We start from the raw sequence: 20,173 nt of genomic DNA on the forward strand, positions 1-20,173 counted from the left end.
GAGCACCTGTCCTCATCAAACCTTCAGGATTCATGTCTGGAAAATTGGAGAGGTGTGATAGCTGGAATAATTTCTTTGGGTTATTTAAAACTTACTGCAGGCCAGTTATGGTGTTGTCCTTTCTGTTCCCACCCTCACTCAGGGATGCCTTGATGGGTCTGTATTGTGAGGCATAAATGCAGCATGAAACTGTTGTGGGAGTTCTTTTAAGAGTTTGTTTCCTGTGGAAGAATTTTTTATCTGCCTTGGTAGGTGGTGAGAGCTGAGGGGTGTAGGCACAGGTCAAACACGTGGCAAAAACAAGTCCACCCTACACCTCAGAAGCAGTGTCTCTAGCTCTGTGTGTGGCAGGAATGTGGTTCGTGTGGTCTTAATTGGGTCTTATTGCTGCTATTAAATTAAGGAGGAAGAATATTAATCCAACCCCCATTTTTAGTGTATATAAGGGACAAGACACTTTACCATTATTTGATTGACAGCATTGACTCTGTCTCATCCTATTCCTTGTGTGTTCAAGTGTTAAAGGCAAACAGCAGGTGAAGGAATCTCTCTGGAAACTGCACTGCTTCCTAGGCTTAAGAAAACAGCTCAGAGCTTTGCAGTGGCAGAAACATTTGCCTAAATCGCATTTTTCTTTCTTTTTTCTTTATTTTTCTCTGTAATACTCTGTTGACTGAAATTAATCTGAATATCTGGAGTATGGATATCAGAATGGGTATTTGAATCCTTGCCCTCCAGTTGTCCTTCAGTTTAGGACTAGTGATAGATCTGTGTCGAGGAGCTTTGCAAAGAACCTCATTTGAGAGTGCCATGGTTCCACTGGGGCTGGTACAGCTCCAGCATCATTCCAGAGAGAGGGGAATTATCTCTGCCTTCCTCTTGATGGGTGTTTCATCTTTGTGCCTCCCCATCTTACATTATGCTTGTGTAGCTTTGGTTTATAACATGAACACCTTGAGGTGGTTTGTAAATTTGACCATAAGAAGGATTCAGACTTTGCTTGTGTCTCACCTTTGTCCTTTTGTCCCTCGAGCTCCATCAGGTGTCCCTGTCTGTATGTGTGTTGTGGCATACAACAGTCTCTGGAGTTTTTCCAGTAAGATTTCAAAGGGAAGTAGTCATAGATTTGGCACTGAGATAAGATTATCTTAGTTTTGAGATATACAATATTTTTATTAGCTTTGTTTCCTGGTAAAGGTGAGCTTCCTTCTTTTGTTTAAAAAAAAAAACAACAACCAAAGCTAAAAAGTATCCACCTCTAAATATGAGAGGACATCTGACTGTTTGTTGTTTAAATCTTGTCTATGTCATAAAGCAAGCATGAAAAAAAAAGAAAAAGGAAGTGTCAGAGCACCTCTGCAATAAGTGTACTGCCAACCCCACCTCTGATATGTAGCTGTAGTGGGCAATTTGTCTGTAAATAGTCCTCCTAAGCTGAATCTTATTGTATGATGTGACAGCCCAGGATTTAATACATTTTAATGCAAACCAAAATTGAATTCCTGATATAGAAATATAAAGGTCAGAGATTCATAATTCAAAGTGTTACCACATTTTATTTAGGAATCAATAGCTAAATTTACCTTTTAAAAGGTTAACACGTCTGCGTATGGCTTTGAAAAAAAAATCAACAATAATTAGCTGCAAAATCTCATATGCATAATGCTATTTTCCTAACCTAAAGTTGAATCTATCTTTATGTGTGATGCTTTTTACAGTAGAATAAAAAGGTTGATGTAGTTTCTTCTAGACAGATTTAGCCCAGTCCAGAAGTAATTTACTGGGTTCTCCAGTGAACTCTGTGTGGCTTTCATTGCATTCTTGCCACATTGCCTCCCTCACATTGCAAGTGTAAAGGGAAGCCTTGTCTCTGAAAGCTGAAATCACTTCCAGGCTCCAAGGACTGTGCCACTAGTATTTTGCAAGGTGGTTAGAAAAGAGCACTTTGAATCTGCTGAAAGTGCAGGAGAAATACAAGGATGTGTTTTCTGAGCATTTGAAGAGCGGGAGGCAGCTCCATGACTTGGATTTTTGGGGGTATCCTATCCCCATGAGGTAGAAAGGCTCCAGGACCTGCTGCCCTCCAGCCCTGGGAGCTGGAACCTTCTGCCTTTCACAGGTGATTGTGTTTGCAGTGGGAGATGTTCTCACTCAGCACAGCAAGGTCTCTTATCAGGGAGGGTGAGGGGAGACATCACCATCCACAAGTTTGGACTTTTGCCTGCAGCAAGTACCAAAGTCAGGATGAAGCAAATGCTGGGGACCCCACAACTCCCTAGGACTACCTCAAGTTGTTACTCAAGGAAAAAAACCCTCCAGTGCTTGGGGACTCCCATGGCAGTGGGAGCCTGGAAGGGTATTCTGGCCACAGCAGACAGGTTCAGGCTTCAAACCCCCCTGGGTACCCAACTCAGAGGGAGCAGAGATACCCTTGCTGGATGAAATGGGGTGCTGACCCACAGAGAGAGGCTGCAGCCCCCAGATGGCATCTCATCTCCAGAGCCTGCCTGTGCCCACGGGAAATCAGTGGGACTGACCATTCCCTCTGAGATCCCAGCAGCTGTTTCAGGCCAAAAAAATCAGCAGTGAGCTCGAATTCAAAATAGAAAGGTGAACTGCCACACTTCATGCAGTGCTGGGGAAAAAGGGGACTGACCTCTTTTCTTGAGAACAAGAGCAATAAAAAATATTTACCTCAAAAACTGAAAGGGTCATCTGACAGTTCATTCTGTTAAGTCTTGCTTAGTTACAAAGTGAGCATATAATATGGTCTTATAATAAGAAGTGTCAGGCTGTCTTGGCAATAGCTGGTACTGCCAACCCACCTCTAGTATGTAATTGCCTTTGGAAGTTTAATGTGTAAGTATTTCTGCTGGATTGAATTGTATGGAGTGTCAGACAGTGTCAGAGCAGGATTTGAAGCATTTTACATGTCAGATAAAATTGAATCACGACAAAGTTTGCAGACATGAAGTCAGTTTCGAAACCAGAATCTCAAGTTTCTCGGGGAGGCAGAAGTAGTTTGTGTCCTTGGAAAAAGATGTTACCTGCTGTTCTTTCCCCTAAGCGTGAATTTTGCCGTGGCAAATGAGGTTGCAGTCAGCTGTCGCTTGTTATACAGAAACAGGCTTTATTTTCTGGAAATCATATTGCAGAGTGTGTTGTGGTTCATGGCATTTGGGCTCATCGTGAGCCTCCCTTTTTCGTCAGTGAGGCCATCAATCTGCTCTGCTGAATGACTGTAGGAGTGTCACTGGGTGCAATTCACTGTAGTATTTAAGACTTTCAGTGCCATCCTGCTTCTGAAAACAGCTCACACTATAAAAACCAGCCAGACTGTTGGTAAAGTCTGTAAAACCTTCTCAGCATCCTCCTGAAGAATGCAACAGCACTGGGCTTTTCCTCCCAGCAAATACTTGAAGATTCCAAACACATCACCAGCAGACAGAAATATCCTAGGGAAATCCCACTTGGAACAGGCTGTTTATATGATAAAAATACAGGGTTTGAGGTGAGACCAAGCAGAGCCTTTGCAGTCCTCTGGATGGGAAGGTGTGTCAGTAACTCAGCAGTGAACAGCACCCTGGAATGTTAACATTAACCCAGCAGGTACAGCAGGATTGCTTCTCCTAAGTCTGAATAGAATCCAGCTTGTTCTGTGTTGAAGTTATGAGATCAACAGAAATAATATTATTATAAACTTAGCCATAAAGTAAATGAAATCTGACTGAAAAGTGAGCTGTGTGAACAATGTCACCTTGATAGCTTCTTGATCTGTTCATTTCCTTTTCACAGCCCCCCATAAAGTAGACCCAGGCTTTCTGAAAATTTATTTTGACCTCTTGCCCAAAATAAAAGTCTGGAAATAGGATTAAATGTTATCACCAGGGTAAATCAGGGAGCCCTTACAAAAAGCCTTCTCGAGTGACCAGGTTGACTATAGGCTCCCATTTGGGTCCTTCCAGAGGGCAGGAATCTCAAAGCTCAGTTTCTTTTCCGTTGTCTTCCAGTATTTCAAGAAGAATTCCTTATAGGGGCTTAGTGTTGCAAGAGGATAGGGCTTTTCTAGAAGTGGGAGTTTGCTATTAAGTCTGTCAGTAGTTTTTTTCTGATAAAACAATTCCTTGTCAAATGTGATGATCACATCTGAAAGGTTCTTTTAGGGCTGGGAAGGACAGAATTAGAGGTCTCTGAGTTGCAGAGCAGGTAAAGTTTTCAGTGCTTTCATTTGCGTTTTTTTTTTGGTGAATGAGTGTTGTCATCTACCTTTTTTTTTTTTTTTTTTTGGTTGCATTCTGATATGGGGAAACTTTAATTCAGGAAGACAAATAACAAAATCCAGGCTGGCAGAACATCTGCTTTGACAACACTCCAAGCAGGATTGCAGGGAAGTGTCATCTTTGCCTATTCATTATTGCAGAGCTTGTCTTCCCTCTGCGTTGCAACTTTGATTTCACCATAGCATTTAATCTTGGATTTTCAAATCTCTTGCACGGGAAAGGTGTATATAACTGGCTTCTCCTGAGGCTGCTGGCATATTTTTGGACAATTTTGTGTTGCTGAAAGGGTCAGGCATTATTAATTCAAAGGAGTGAAGTTGCCTATCTGCAGAAGTTCTTTGGCAGCAATTAAAATTCAGATGGTTTGCAATGTATAAAGGTGCCAGTTCCCTTACAGATGGTGACCAGCTTTTGTCTCCAAGATTTGCTCTTTTTTGCCTTCAGTATCTAACAGACCATTAAAATCACACCCATGTTTTAATGCATGCAACTTTTAGATGGTAAAAAGTAACTGATAAAACTTCATAACTACAAGTGTAGGTCAGTGTGCAATCTGTGACTTGAAAGTCAAAGTCTGTCTAATAAAGTAACTCGCCCTCCCTTCCCACCTCAAGTACTTACTTATTTATTCATTCATTTTTGTGCAAATATTCATTGTGGCATGATCTTTACCAGGAAAGGGATCTTTGGGAGCATTTATTTATGCCAGCATTCAAAAGAGATGCTGAGCTATAAACATTTCCACCAGAGAAATAGCTGAGCCCCCAAATTAAATGCATATGTCAGAATATCCTTCCTTGACTTGCTCTGACACTGAACATAAACTCTTCATGTGAGCGTTAGCACAAAGCACTAAACTTCTGGAAAGCAAAATCTGCATGTAAGTATTTCTGTATGGTTTTATGTTATTTTTGGCTGATTGCTGGCGTGCTCCTATTCTTTCTGATCACAGAATGCACAAGAGGTGATGGGCCACATGCTGTAGGGCCCACTCTCTGACAGTCATTCAGCAGACATAAACCAGTGTACTCCAGTTTCCCACATGAAACATATCTCCAAGACTCAGTTTCTTTTTTTTTTATTAAGTGATGACTTCTGCAAAGAGCAAGGCCCATATTATTTCTATCTGAGGCCAAGCTGTCTCTTGCCATGTCTTCTGTCAACTTTTATCCCAGTAAGATTGCCAGTTCTTCTGAGCAGAGTAGCCCAGGTGTTAATCTGATACCTTGTCATTTGTTTTATATCACCTGGAATTGGATTTTGAAACTATTACTCATGCTGTGTGTGTACTGGGATCATTTCTGGAATAATGTGCTGTTCAGTATGAATAATGGTTTTGGAATTTGGCATCTTCTTGGGAGCAAGAACGTATCTTGCACTTTCCCTTTTTTTGTTGTGGATAGTGAAACAAAGAATAGTGTTTCCTGTCATAAACCTAAACAAATAGGATTATTCATCATGATCTATACAGGATATCATGGGAGATACTTGAAGGACTGAGGCCCAAAGTTTTAATGTGTTTAAGGCCATCTATATAAATGTTTTAAATAATTAAATGCCATTTATTTTTATGCATCTCTAATGGCACTTTTATCATTCAGAAATTGTCTGTTCACCGGGGTTTTCACAAATATGAAATATTCAAAAGATTAATTTTGCATTTCAGCAGAACTTCATTTGACTTTGTACATCAAAGTTTTCCAGTGTTGATCTATAAGCAAACATCTTGAGGTGGTATGGGCAGAGTAAATACTTAGAAAATAATGCTGTATATTGCAGTGGCTGTGAATTGACAATTAAGTGATACTCATTTCATTTTGGTTGGCAGTGTTTGATTTAAGTGCCTGGGACTTCATGAGTGCACATACTAGAATTTGTATCAGATGTACTAAATAAAAGTGGTCCATATTTCCACAAGTGACACCATTTCAGTGGTAGTAACATTAACTGATCCTTGCCAGATGAGAACACAGTCTCAGGCTTTGTCCATACCTTCATGGACATGAATCAGATGTTAGAAACTCTCACTGATTATATCTCTGAGACATGTATAAGAAAGAACCACACGAGGTGCTAAAGAGCTGGTAATTCCATTCATTTAAATTATCTTGATGTATCTGATATAACTGTGCTTTTGATGTGGTTTCTGGATACTCTCCTTGCTGAATGAATATCTCTTTAGATAACCACTAAAAGGCACAAATTCCTTCTATCCTCCTCCTTCCAGTGTGGTGATGTATGTTTGGAATGAAACACCACTAATCTTCTCACTGTGACTGGTTGTGTCCTTCCAGAAACCTCAGCAACAATAAGATCAAGGAGATCCGAGAAGGTGCATTTGATGGAGCTTCAGGAGTGCAGGAACTGATTCTGACAGAGAACCAGCTGGAATCAGTGCACGGGAGGATGTTCAGAGGCCTCACAGGGCTCAAGACCTTGTAAGTGCAAAGATGTGTCTTTGTTCCTTTCTAGGTGCAGTGGGGCTGCTCAAGGTCAATGATTCCTGCTGAAATACCTGTTACTAGACAACAAGTGCTGCTGCTGGGTCTTGCAGCACGGTTATGAAGTCTTCAGTATATTTCTAGTTCCGGGCAGGTTTGAGATTTATCTGCTATTTCTGTAAAATAAACAGATTTTCAAGAATTTCGGGAGCAAAATGACAGTGAACCGGGCGTGTGCCAAATCTGTGCACTTGTAATCATTTAATACTTCTACTCTTTTGTTATTTCCTGTGGAAACAAGGCACGTGGGACTGTGTGCTCTCTCTTAGCCCATCCTCCCACTCCTCCTCCACCCAAATTGGAATTGTTGATCTGCTTTTGAAAAGCCTCATAGTGGGCTAGGAGCTGACAAAGGCAGTGGGCACTCACTCTAAAGTGAAAGGTACCTCTCTTGCATAGTCTGCCCTGCTCTAGGAAGCAAGCACTTGACTAGATGAGGTCAGTAAATAGACTCTAGGAATCAAAATGCAATTAAAATCTGCAATGTATTCATTAGCCACAAGTGCTTCTTATGTTTCAAGGTATGGCACAATTACTTAAGCCCTTACTCAAGCATAAAAAGAAATTCAAGTTTCTTTTCAAGGACTTTGGTCTGTAATGACAAATATGGAACTTTTGCTGTTCCTTTCACATTTTTTTTGTGGTTACAGCCATCTGTTCTTTAATTTAATGTATGCACTTTACTAAGAGATTTGAAAATACTGCCCAGAGATATTAAATTAATTTTTATGCCGTAAAGCAGCCCGTGGCAGTGCTCCTAAACAAAATTCAGCATTTTTTAATAAAAAGATACTTAACATTCAAGCTATCCTGCTGACCTGACCTACATTTCCCCCAGCTGATAAAGCAGTCTAAATATACACAGCATGATATGAGGATCTGTGAGTATAAGTTTTCTTTCAGGAAGGGCACACAGTGCATGGTGAACCATGATATGAAACCAAAGGGTTTGGCTTGAGGGGCATATATTGCTATCCATTAATTTACTTTCTTTCAGCATTAGAATAGTAATCTACTGCAAAGGGACCACATTCATGAGGGTCATGGTCCAGTTTTTATAAAAGACTGTATGTTCCTGAAATGTAATAAATCACTGTGCAAGGTATTTTAGTGTCCAAATTTGGCCTTCCCATCTTGCAGTTCTGCATTACCTACAGTTGGGGAAATGTTTCCCACTGAGGGCCTTACTTCCCTCATTTACTGCCCTGTTTGTTGTAGAGCTTGTGGTCTTGACCTGGCTTTCAGACAACTTAGTACTCCACCTGTCAGGTGTGTGTGTCTCTGTGCCCTGGGAGTCTTTCCTGACACAGTTTCACCCCAGCTGCAATCCCAAAATTACTGAGACCGTGGTGCCTCTGATGGTGACTGTACACAGAGAGCAGTAATGCAACAGCAACATCATGTTCAGCCCTCAGACATGATGGCCCTGAATTTCTCCCCAGCCATGTTTAATCTCTGTTTGGTATTTTTAGGTATCACTGATGTAGCATTTAAATGCCCAACTGGCAGACACCAATCTGAGATTTAAACTCCTCAGGGAGCCTGAATTTTTGTTGTCCACTGCATGAATTTGATACCAAGATGTTTAAGCTTCCTCAATTTGGAGGATCAATTCACTGGAACAGCAGCATGAGCTGCATGTATTTCGTGGATTTCTACTTTAATTACTGAATAATTTCTCACCTAAGTAGGAGAATCACAACAGTGCAGTGGTGTTTACAGACCCAGCTATTGATTGGCACACAGTGTAACAAATACACATGAGCCTTTTTTGCAATGGAGTGAAACAAGATACTCCAGTCTTTCAGATTAATTGGGCTCTATCGTGGAGTTCATTGTTACCATAACAACTCCGAGAGATGTATCTTCCAAAACACGGCACTGATTCATCTGGTACAAGCACTGAGCAAAAATCATTTTATAGGATGATTACTGTTTTTCATCTTCTCAATTAATGATGATAATGACATTTCAGAGCTTGTGCTAGGTCTGAGAATCTTTCCTAAGCTATTCCTTGATTTCTGCTGAGGATGCTGTTCCCTTCCATACTCTTGCAGTGTGGATTACAAAAAACACCCATGATAGTAGCAGAAGTAATGCAACTAATATTGTTATTGTCACACACTTCTGGGAGTCTTTCTCAATTGAATTCTGAAATACGTCCTGACTTATGATTATCCTGACTCTGATATTTACTAAATCGAACCTTTAATTTTTATTTCAAGTTTGTCACTAGTCATAATTGTAATTACATACTGCATTCAGATATGGATCTCCCCATCAGCTTCTAATGTTGTGTGGAAAAGATGTGTTTTAAATTCATGAGACCATGTTTACATGAATCTAGCCCTCCTCTGGCTGTGTTCTCCTTCAGCAATCAATAAAAACAGAGTGCTTTCCAAAGCCCTTGTTGATGCCCTTGGTAAAGGACCTCCTATCCTGAAATTATACCCCCTCCCAGTAGTTCCTAATTCCCTGATTTAATCCTTGCAGGATGCTGAGGAGCAACTCTATCAGCTGTATAAACAACGACACCTTTGCTGGCCTGAGCTCAGTGAGGCTCCTTTCTCTGTATGACAATCACATCAGCACTATCACCCCTGGAGCCTTCAGCACATTGGTCTCCTTGTCTACAATGTAAGTCATCTTTTTATGGCATGAACACGCCATGCTGCTGTTACTCTGTGCTTTCCTTTTGAAAAGACAACCTTGCAGCTTGTATCGAAAACCTTATTTAGGGAAGGAAAACTCCATCCCAGGTTTGGGGGATACAAGGTGTGATTCAGAAAAACATTTGAATTGCTTCAGCTGGAGTGGCTGAAAACACTTGGAGGTTGGCAGCCTCAGGCAGGATGACTGTGGGTTTTGCTGTGTCATAGCCCAGTGCAATGTGCAGTAGAAGTTCACATAAAACAACCTCTGCAGATTCAGAAAGATGTAGCTTATCATACACTTCAGCTCCCTGAAGCTGCTTTTGTTTCAGTAGAGTCTGATTTTGTGAGAACAGCTTTCTTGGATTTCAGTTAAATTAGTTAAATATCAGAAGAAATCTACTAGCTAATGCCTAGATTTTTAGAACAACTGAAGAACACAAAACAATCAAGTCTTACTGAGTGTGAATTTGAAAATCCCAACCCAAGCTTTCTGTTAATTCTCTTATACTTCTCATTCCTCCTCTGGAGTACGTCCCATGTTTCTTACATACTTTTAAATGCTTTTTGTAGTGTGTCCATTTTAATAAAGTGCAGACTGATAAATATGGAAAGAAAGTCTGCCCTTTGTTTCCAGCTGTGAGTGGGGACCCTGGTGTTGCTGTTAATGGAAGTTGTCTGTCCTGAAAATACTGCCTAATTGTCCAGTCAAAATAAACTAGTGGTGCTATTGCATTTCAGCTTTGGAAAGCATTCTCCATCATGTTTGGGGGAAGAAAGAAGTGTTGAATCTCAGCTACTTTGTTGCTCACACTTTTCATTTTGTTGTTATAACTTTTCACCAGAAAACCAGTTATCATTTTGGCATTAGCTCCGTGCAGCATAAGGAACACAGACTCTTCATCCATTTACATTTTGTAATCTCAAAAGTCTCCTTGAAACTGATGGACACAAAGAGAAAAACAACCAGATTGTTTTTACTGTCTGTTTTCAAGTCACTGGTCAAGGCAAGTGGTACTTGCTGAAAGCTTGTTCTCACTGTGCTGCAGGCAGTGCCTGCTCCTTGTGCAGTTGTCTCTGTGCTTCCTTCCACGATTCCTTTTGTACTTGGGACTCTCTGAGTCAGTCTGTAAAGTCTTGCATAGAATTGTGTTTGTCATGTTTTGTTAATAGCCTATTTTCTAATTTTTTTCTGCCGTGGAAAAGAGATTATTGCACTTGCTAGCAAGAGCAATTAAAGCTGCTGCTAATTAGAATGCATTGCTTTGGCACTGACTTGTAATCCTGTTGGTTCCTGGCTGTGTCTTGATGAAAAAGTTTGTTCTTTGACACATTTTCATTCTGTATTTGATCTACAGAGAGAAGAGGTGTGCTTTTGACTTCTTTAGTCATTGGTTTAAGGCTATAGTGATTTTTCACATATAAATGCAAAATTCAGCTGTGTTCATTTCCCAGCAGTTCTCCGTTGTAGGTGGATATATTAGATGACAACACTGCTGAAGTTTGATAGTATGACTGCTTTTCCTGTTCAGCCCACACTCTGGGAGTTAATTGGGTATTGTAATGACTTTATTTTTGCATCTATTGATATGAGCCAAAAATTCATGCAAAATTCCATTTCCATTTTTATATTGGCATACTTACAGCACTAAGAAATATTGCTCCTTTTGTTCTTACTCTTTGTGACTCAGCCTCATTGATATTCTCAAAACACGGACAGCTCTGACAATAATACCCTGACTAATGGTTTTCAATAGGGGAAGAACATCTATTTTGTAAGTTATTGATAAAAAAATAGCAGGTTTTTATTTTTTTATTAGTCAAACTAGCTACTGTAGCATCTTAATTTGAAGTGTGCTTGCACTTGTGCATACAGAGAGTTCAGTCATGTCTTTCAGTCCTTACACAGCCAAGTGGACATATTTGCAAGTAGAACTGGTTTTCCGTGGATTATTATTCTAATAGGTACATGGAGCAAATGCCAGAATGATAACTGGTTTCATCAGAATAACATGCCAGTGTTCTAGGATAAACTTAATCTGAATTCCAGAATATATTTCCAGCCTAATTTCAAAATCATCCAGATGTGTTTCAGCATGTTTTTTTAAGAGGTCACTAGAATCCATTTAAATAGTTAATATTCTATGGCTTCTTTGCAATTTTGAAGAGACACTTGTAGTAGGATATGCATATTTCATTTGTCAAGACTTCTATTTCCCCTTGATTTTAAAAATACGTCTGTGTCCTTGAGTAAACACTCCTGAATTTAATGATAGTACAACATCCCTGCTAGAAGTTTGATTGCTGTATTTCTCTTTGAGTGGTTAAATCCCTCTGATGATTAATGATGAATTTTTACGTCAGTTTGTCCGCTCAACATTACTGTTGGTGATTTGAGAACTCCACTTGAATAGCCAGGTTGGACAGTAAAGCTTTTGCATATAATCAGCTTTTCCAGACCTTACATTTCAAGCCAGGTAGGGAATCTCTTTTCCCATGTGGTACTTTAAAGAGAGCCTTGATCTTACGGTTTTATCAAAACTTGCGTCACAGATTTGCCATGGAAAGAGCATTTATGTATAGACATGTACACTGCATTAAAGCAAAAAAATCTCTGCTCTGCAGTTGGAAAAGGATGAAATTTAGATGTTGCTAAAGTAGCAGGAGGACGTGTGCAATTGCTGACAAGATAAATTTGTTCTTTTTTGCCCAGAGTTATTTGAATTCCAAAATAGTAGATTTGCTTATTTATTAATTTTATGTGTAGCAACCCATTTATTTCTTTCTTATTTCCTAAGAAAAGCATAATCCAAATTCTAACCCAAGGATTTAATGAATTTGGTCATATGTTAACCTGTGTTTGCCAAGAAGAAAATGAGAGTTTGTGGATAGTTACTGCTGCTCAGCTAGTGAGCAGTAGCACATTAAATCAAAGCAGTCTCTCTTCTCTAGACAAGGATAATTACTATTTTTGGAACATTTTCTCAATTAAATGATGGAATGTTTCTGAAACGTTTTGATACGTCTCAGTAAGATGCTCTCTGGACGTGCAAAATGTTCTTTACAACCCAGAGCTGCTGGTATTCCAGAAACCTGATTATACACACCTGCTGTTTGTTTCCAATTGTGGATTATTTAATTCTCAGGATCTGTGTCACGGAGGTAGTTCTGTGAACATGATCTCACTCTCTTCCACCGGTGGAACAAATGCCCTTTGAAGTGTTCGTTGGCTCCCTCAGCGTTGGCGGTTCAGACATTTGGTTCGAGCACTCTGTTCATGCCAAAGTAGATCAGCGTGGAAAACACACAAGGCATCCTGCATGTGGTCCCATTATGGATTTAAAGAAAGTGGAAAACAATTCAGAAGGAAAGCAGCTAGAATTAGAGTAGTGCTTTCAGGGCTTCTCTGCACCTTCTGTCTGAAAGCTCCCGTGTAACCTGTTGGTTTTCTCACCTCTCTGTGGCAGGTTTGAATCCTGCTCAGCGTGAAGCAGGTTCAGTGTTGTTATTACTGAACATTCTGCTGAGTTTTCTGCTCCCCCCCAGTTCTCCTTCTCCACAATGTCCAATGGCCTGTGCTAGATCCACGTGTGACTACAGCAGTGATTGAAATGGGCTGTTCTGCAGTGCCAAGAGCAGCTGTAAATCATATTGTGGCTCTGTGAAGTTGGCCTAGAACCTATAGAATTTAGGAGTTGGTTTGGGTTTGTTTTCTTGCTGCCACACCTCAGTGGAGCCATATGTGCTTGTCTTCAGCACTATTGTTTTCTGAAGGAATTGCTTGCCTGAAGTCCTTTGGGTTTGTGAAAGTGTGTTGCAAGTGAAGGCTTACAAGGTCTTCAGCTACTACAGCTGCATTTGAAGTACCTGTTTCTTGGGACTTAAAATTTCTTATCTCAAAGAAAGTCTTGATTTAAAGAAATTTCATTATCATCTTTCTTTCTCTACTACCAAAATAATAACTCTCGGACATATTCACACATGACATGCAAATTCCATCAGTGTTAGTTTAGATACTTCATTTTCCATACAGAAGCTCTGACAGCTCATTTTTTCTTCCATGAGGCAACCTCAGACTGAGGCTGTTTGTTCTCCCTGTCTCTGTACATAACACAGTCAGCTTCCTCTTTTTTACAAGTGAAACAGTAAATACTTTGGTTTATAAATATATCTATATATTTAGATATTAATTACAATCCTAGTCCTTGTATAAAACCTACATAGAACTTCCCTGATCTGAAGGATGGAGGAGGGATCTCATAGAAACAGATGGCAGGGAAGAGCTTGGACTTGGAGCCCCTCATCTTTGTGCAGTTATTTCAGTATTTCTGTATGTTCATTTGTAATGCAGTCATGTCTTGTTCCCTTGCAGTAATTTGCTGGCCAACTCCTTTAACTGTAACTGCCATTTGGCCTGGCTGGGAAAATGGTTGAGGAAGAAGAGAATTGTCAGTGGAAATCCACGCTGCTTGAAACCCTTTTTCTTAAAGGACATTCCAATCCAAGATGTAGATGTCCAGGACTTCACCTGTGACGGTAAGAAAATCCAATTAATTTTGGCATTTGGGATAATGTTGGCAGCTCTGTGAGAATGTCCCTTCTTGTCAAATAGTACTGCAGGATAAACATTTCAGTTTAGTGACGAACAAGGCAGCCACCTAGAGATGATCATTGTTCTCTATCAGGAGTTTATTTTTATTCTTGGTTTCCAGTTACTGAATTTATACTATTTGCACCTAAATATAAAAATGAATTTACTGTAGACAGATGTTCTGCTTTGTCTAATCCTGTGTATAATCCTGGGCCTTCCTTCCACTTCCTTATTTATACACTTAGTTAACACTCTGAAGCCAGTGGGAATGGTGCTTGTTTGGAAAGTCTTTTAGTTTTGGATACTATTCAGGGTCACCAGTAACAGGTATGAATACAGGGAATTTAAAAAAAAAAACTTAGATATTATTTTAAATGACTCAGTGATGCTTAATACTTTGTTGGGTCTGTATTTAAAAGAAAATATCCTGACATTTCTTTCATTTTCCAGGTAGTTTTTTTGACTTCTGATCAAGCAGATTTTAAAGAAAATAGTAAGGAGAAAATTGCCTGATGACTGCACTGCTAACTTGACTTGTAGCATGTTAAGACCAGATAGGCTGGAGCTGCAGTTAGTCATAGCTCTAAAGAGACCATAAGAGTGATAGAAGTTTCCTACTAAGAGTAAAAATTAATTCCTATCCTAGTTGAGCAATCTGGCAACAGGCCCAGGTGCTTGGGCTCAGAGCTCAAGGCACCCAAGTTTAGTCATTAAAGAATCATTTACTTTTAGTTTGGGAGGAAAAAAAAAAAAATCCCAGTCCCCAAAATGACATTTTACACTTGGGAGAAAAAAAGAAAAATCCTTGTGCACAAGGTGTCATTCCACACTTGGGATCTTTGTCATTCAGTCACTCAGAGCCCTGGGGAATGGAAGGTAGGTGGTGGCAGGGTGTGAAATGCAGAACACAGGGGAAAATTAAATATGCTGAAAAAACGTGCTCTTTCTGCAGGTTTGTGAAGGACTTTGAATTTTATTTCCAGTCATTAAGCTCAGCTGGGGAGAAAAGTTAAAAAAAACCCCAGAAGTCTTCCCTATTGCTCTGTAGGCTGGTGGTGCCTCCCCAGCCCTCTGAATGCAAATGACTCCCTACCCCTGCAGTTCGGGGTCATCCTGTTATCTTACATCAGGGCTTCCAGTCTTATTCTTTAATCTCAGTGCTTGTGGGTGCCTCCAGCAGAGAGAAGAAAAGAACAGATCTGCCTCAATTAGTCCTCGCATCAGTTAAAAGGCAGAGCCAGGCAGCGCACAACGAGGGCAGGCTGTGTGCTCTGTGTCTGTGCTGGGCAGCCCGGGCTGCCTGTGCTCACACACAGTCCTGTGGTTCCTCTCCCTGTCATCCCAGGAATGTGCCACTAAGTGTTTCCTTTCGTGTGCATCGTGATCCTGCACCGTGCCTGTGCCTTATGTTTTGCAAAGCCTGTTGCTTTTGGGGAAAATCCATGCTTTAATGTTCTTAGCTTCAAAGAGCTGGTTTCTTCTGCAGAAACCCTATTGTTCTTCAATTAAAAGATTTAATCTGCTGTTTATGGACCTTTGGAACCGCTTTTGGAGAAAGTAGATATTTTTATGTGTGCACAGATGGATTGCCAGCAGTTGGGAGTATTCTGCTTCACGTTGTTGTTTGCCTGGCTATCGTATTCGAAAACAATGAGGCTTTACAATTCAGATGATAAACAAAGTGCCAGGCTGACTTCAAAAAATAAACATCTAAAAGCTGAATTTTAAAAAAGTCTTCCTAAAGCAGGGTAGGTAGTGTCTAGATGAATTTAAGGGCATCTTAAATGATGGTCTTAAATTCGTCGTAATTTAGTGGCTAAGTTCTCCATTTCCTCTGGGGCACTGTGGGTGGGGGAAGGATTTGGGATTCACATGACTGATTGGGCTGCAGTTTGTAAAATTGCAAAGTAGATTCTCCTTAAAAGTATGGCTATTCAGTTTATGAACTGGTCACGTTGCCTGAAGAACCTGTATGAAGGCTGCCCCAAAGCGCTGGATGTACTTTAAAATATCGCAATGGTTCCCATGGAGTCAGGGGTGTCCCTCCTTGGTCCTTGTCAGCGGTTTTATCTCCAAAGGGCCTGACTGGGGCTGGAAAACTCACTTCCTCATATTCCACCTCTCTCCCTGTGCAGGTAATGATGAGAGCAGCTGCTTGCTTTCACCTCCTTGTCCTTCCCAGTGTACCTGTGTGGACTCCGTGGTTCGCTGCAGCAACAAAGGGCTGCGGATGCTGCCCAAAGGAATTCCCAAGGACGTGACTGAGCTGTGAGTTACCTTTTACCTCGCCCCTTTCATCAGAAGTTCATGAAATTACATCATAGGGAGGCTTTGGAGGTCCCTGGGGGGTTTGCCTTTGACTTCAGTGATTTTGTGCTTTGGTGCTCCCCGTATGTTCTGACTGTAATTTCTGTACTTATTTGTCCCTTGACTGAATAAATTGCTCTGTAATGGGAACAGGGTTTATCTGTCCTTGTACCCATTAATTCTGGGTGTAGGGAACAAATGCATATATTAGTATCAAGTAATCCTGTAGCACTTCTGCAAAGCCCAAGCTCACAACGGGCAGTTTGAAGGGATGATGGAAATAAGTTCCTGAGTTACGCAGCTGTGAGCTAATTATCCTCTGAGGAGACTAAAAAAAAAAAAAGGAAAAAGAAAGCTGGTGATCGAAACGTGGAATTCTTTTCTCCAAACCTCATGAAATGGCTAAAATAACAGACAATTAGATTATATGGTAAAGTAAATTCATCCTAGTTGAGAACCATCTTCCTTGTTGTCTTTTCATCTACTTTATACTGGATTTTCTTTCCATGGAAAGAAAATAACACTGGTGGAACTGCTTGGCTTAAACAGTTGGCAGTAGAAATACTGAGCTTTTCCCCTTTAGGCCCATATTCAAATCTATCCCAGGTGAGTCGTTACTGAAACTTGTTACAATCTCATCAACATTGCTATGTGAAAATAATTGGTTGAGTTAGTTGTATGTTCAGTGAATTTTATAATGAATTAAAATCTGATTCTGCTATTTTCTAGTATCTAGGATTATTTTTACTCCCTTCACAGTGGGACAATGGGGTTTACACTGTTTTTACCAGTCTTGTAGTCAAATATTGTTGCTGAATGAGAAGGGTACTGGATGTGCTTGTGGCAACTCAAATTAACATGGAAATTTTGCATTAATGAATACATCTTGGCCTGTATTCTCTTCTATATTGCCATCAGTGGTAAGAAGCCTGCAAGGTGATTTCTGCTCTGCTCTTGTTCAGGTTTCATTGCATTCAAATGGGACTTGCCAACACTGAGATGTCACAGATGTTACTTTGATTTCCACTGCCACACCGAGGAATTTTTCTGTTTGAATTTTGCATATTGAGTTTTACTGATATTATCTGATACACTGACAACGTAACTTTCACAAAAAGAGTGAAATTAATCTCACATTCTTGAAAACTGCTACATTTCTTAACTGTTTCTTGGCAAATGAGGCAATAGCCTGGAACTGAGCAGTTTGAGTTCATAGGAATTTACGTGACTGTCTTCTTCAGTAGGAACCTCTTGGCTGTGCAAAACTCTAGTGCAGCTTTCTGCTTTCCATCCAGAAATGTGTCAGCAGAACACTGTCAGCCATGGACTGCCTGGCTCTGAATATTTCATGTTCTGCAAATATAACCTTGAATCTGTCCCAGCTGTCTCAAAATTCAATCCTGATCTCACTCTCAACCAACAAAAATTGAGCTCCTTATTTGTATCTATACCAAAAGATGGGCTGCAGGTACTGAAGCAAGAAATTTTATGTGTTCATGGAAACTGTGACAAGAATGAAATACGTAAATAACAAATAATCAATCTTACTTGCCTCTCTTCTGCATCCAGATTGAGATAAAGATGTTGCCCATCATCTAGAAAGGACTATATCGTGCGGGTTCCAAGCTACCAGTGTGAACTTACACATTTTAATTGTTCTGTGTTTGAGAATTGCCATTGTTGCTGTGATAAACAGTATCCCCTGTGCAACTCCACCTCTTGCCTCATCTCCAGGGCAGCTGGAACCTGGCAGAGAGAACCCATTAACTTTCTGGGCACAGGGTGAAAGAGAGTTATCTTTTTCAATATATTAACACTCAATAAAATAAATAAGTAAAATACCCCCATTTCCTTAGGGCACTCCTAGATCCCTTGAACTGTCTCCTAAGCCTGGAGTATACTCTAGAAGCTGTTTTGTTTCTGTGGTGGCAGTGGATGTCTGTTTAGCACTTGAAACCAGAATGCTCCTGAGGTACCTGTTGCAGAAGATCTCAGTGCTGTTGGATGTCTAGAGGGAGCCCCAGCAGCCTCCAGGGCAGGGCTGCCTTCACCTTCCTCACTGGTACAGCCCTCAGAAGTGCTCAGAGACACTAAAAACCCTCCCCATGTTATCACTGCCCCCACTCTCCTTCCTCACTCCCACATCCAAGACCTCTGGGCAGCGTCTTGGGCTCCCACCAGGCACTCGCCCAACCCCACGGTCACTGAGGACAGAGGTGGTGACAAGGGGACAACAAGGACATGAAAACCCTCTTGTCCTGGCAGCCCACAGCCCCCTCCCTGCAGGAGACCTGAGCAGGGATAGGATTCAGGGGAGCATTTTAGTGCAGCTTTTCTGAATGCACCACCCTGACATTCGTAAACTTCCACTATTGACGTGTTCGTTTACCAGGCACATGAATTGCAGTGCTTTTTTATTTAACTGCAGTGGTTTTATACAACATGGCTTAAGGGAAAAGGGCTGCCACGTATCTAGTTAAACCAGTCTGTTGTGGCTGAATACAGCCTTCTCAGAAGTTCTTTTAAATTCTTTTAGAGGTCTTAAAATAGTCTTAAAACAGGAATCCTTTCCTTGTAACAGCCATTAAATAGCAATGTGCAAAACTGAACATATCTCTTGCACAGGCACACAGGGAAAATGTTACCCTTTCTGGGTCAAATTTCACTGTACCTAAGCTCAGCAAAAAAGATCACCAGCAAAGTTTTATTGCATGGTGGACTGGAGACACAGGCTCACTCCTTCCAGCTTTCTTCCAGAGTTTCTGGTTTGGATGTATATGTAGACAAGACATGTGAAAACCATTATCTCCTTCATATTTAGAGCTTGGAATGACAGGAGACATCCCTATGTTTGGTTTGTACCACCCTTGGGAGGAGGGATTACCTTGGCAGGGAAGGCTTCCATCTAGAACAGAGTTGAAAAGATCACTAAGTCTCCTGGCTTTTTAGAGGAATGATGATGCAAGAAATTTCTAATTCCCATTTAGTCCTTCACAAAACCCCATCATCGTGGGCAAGCTTTCTTTCAGCTTCTTGGGAATACGAAAATAATTTGTTGTTTCTTTCAAATCCCTTTGCTGTATATTTACAAACTGCCTGCATTTTTTCCCCCACTCTTTGCCCTGAAGAGGAGCCTTGGGTTTTTTGGCCATACTCAGTTTTCTGGCCCAGATGTTCAGAAGTAAAACGTTCATGCAGTGAGCTGGTTTGGAACTTCACCTCACTGCTGCTTAGTGTTTTAGGCTTTCCTTTTCTTCTACTTTTTTTCCCAAGTCTGTTTGAACCAAGTTTCCCATGCTCTTTTTCCTTTTATGTATTACCTCAGTGTGTGAACACTAGGTTTTTTGTCTTTTCTTCCACAAAAGTATAGTCTATTTCTAATAAAGTCTTATCTGACAGCATCCAGCTGCTTTTATGGACCTACAGCAAATAATATTTTGCACTGGGGAAAAACATTGGAGGCAATTATGTGGACGGCGTGTGCACAAGCTGTAACATAATGAGTGTGGTGTGTTTTAGAATAAATATGTACTCATCATGTCATCTCTAGGCTCCAAATGTTGTCATGACACTGAGCTATAGGATTGCACTGGTGGGATTGTTAGGAAAACCTGCATGCATAGATCATTGTTAGTGATTGTTTTTCTTTCCATTTATATTACTACATACTAATATTTGCGTTACTTTGGCCATTTCTCTTTCTCTCCTCGCAAACCTTCCCTCTATGTTTCTGTTTCTTGTTCTTTGTGGTAGGTTCCTGTGCTTGACACATCAGTTTTCATGTCTACCTGGAGCTATTTACCACCAATCTCAACCTTCCTCTCCATCTCCAGAGGCGCTTGT

At 40.6% G+C, this 20,173-nt stretch overlaps 1 protein-coding gene across 1 annotated transcript in view; it reads left to right on the forward strand.

Moving 5' to 3' along the window:
• Window positions 1-20,173, forward strand: part of SLIT3 (slit guidance ligand 3) — a 481,232-nt gene that overhangs the window by 368,337 nt on the left and 92,722 nt on the right. The window contains 4 exon segments of the mRNA XM_032702926.1: window positions 6,575-6,718; window positions 9,275-9,418; window positions 13,805-13,968; window positions 16,159-16,291. Coding sequence (XP_032558817.1) covers window positions 6,575-6,718; window positions 9,275-9,418; window positions 13,805-13,968; window positions 16,159-16,291 — 585 coding nt within the window.

This window comes from Chiroxiphia lanceolata, chromosome 15 (assembly GCF_009829145.1).
Source record: "Chiroxiphia lanceolata isolate bChiLan1 chromosome 15, bChiLan1.pri, whole genome shotgun sequence".
Lineage (NCBI taxonomy): Eukaryota > Metazoa > Chordata > Aves > Passeriformes > Pipridae > Chiroxiphia > Chiroxiphia lanceolata.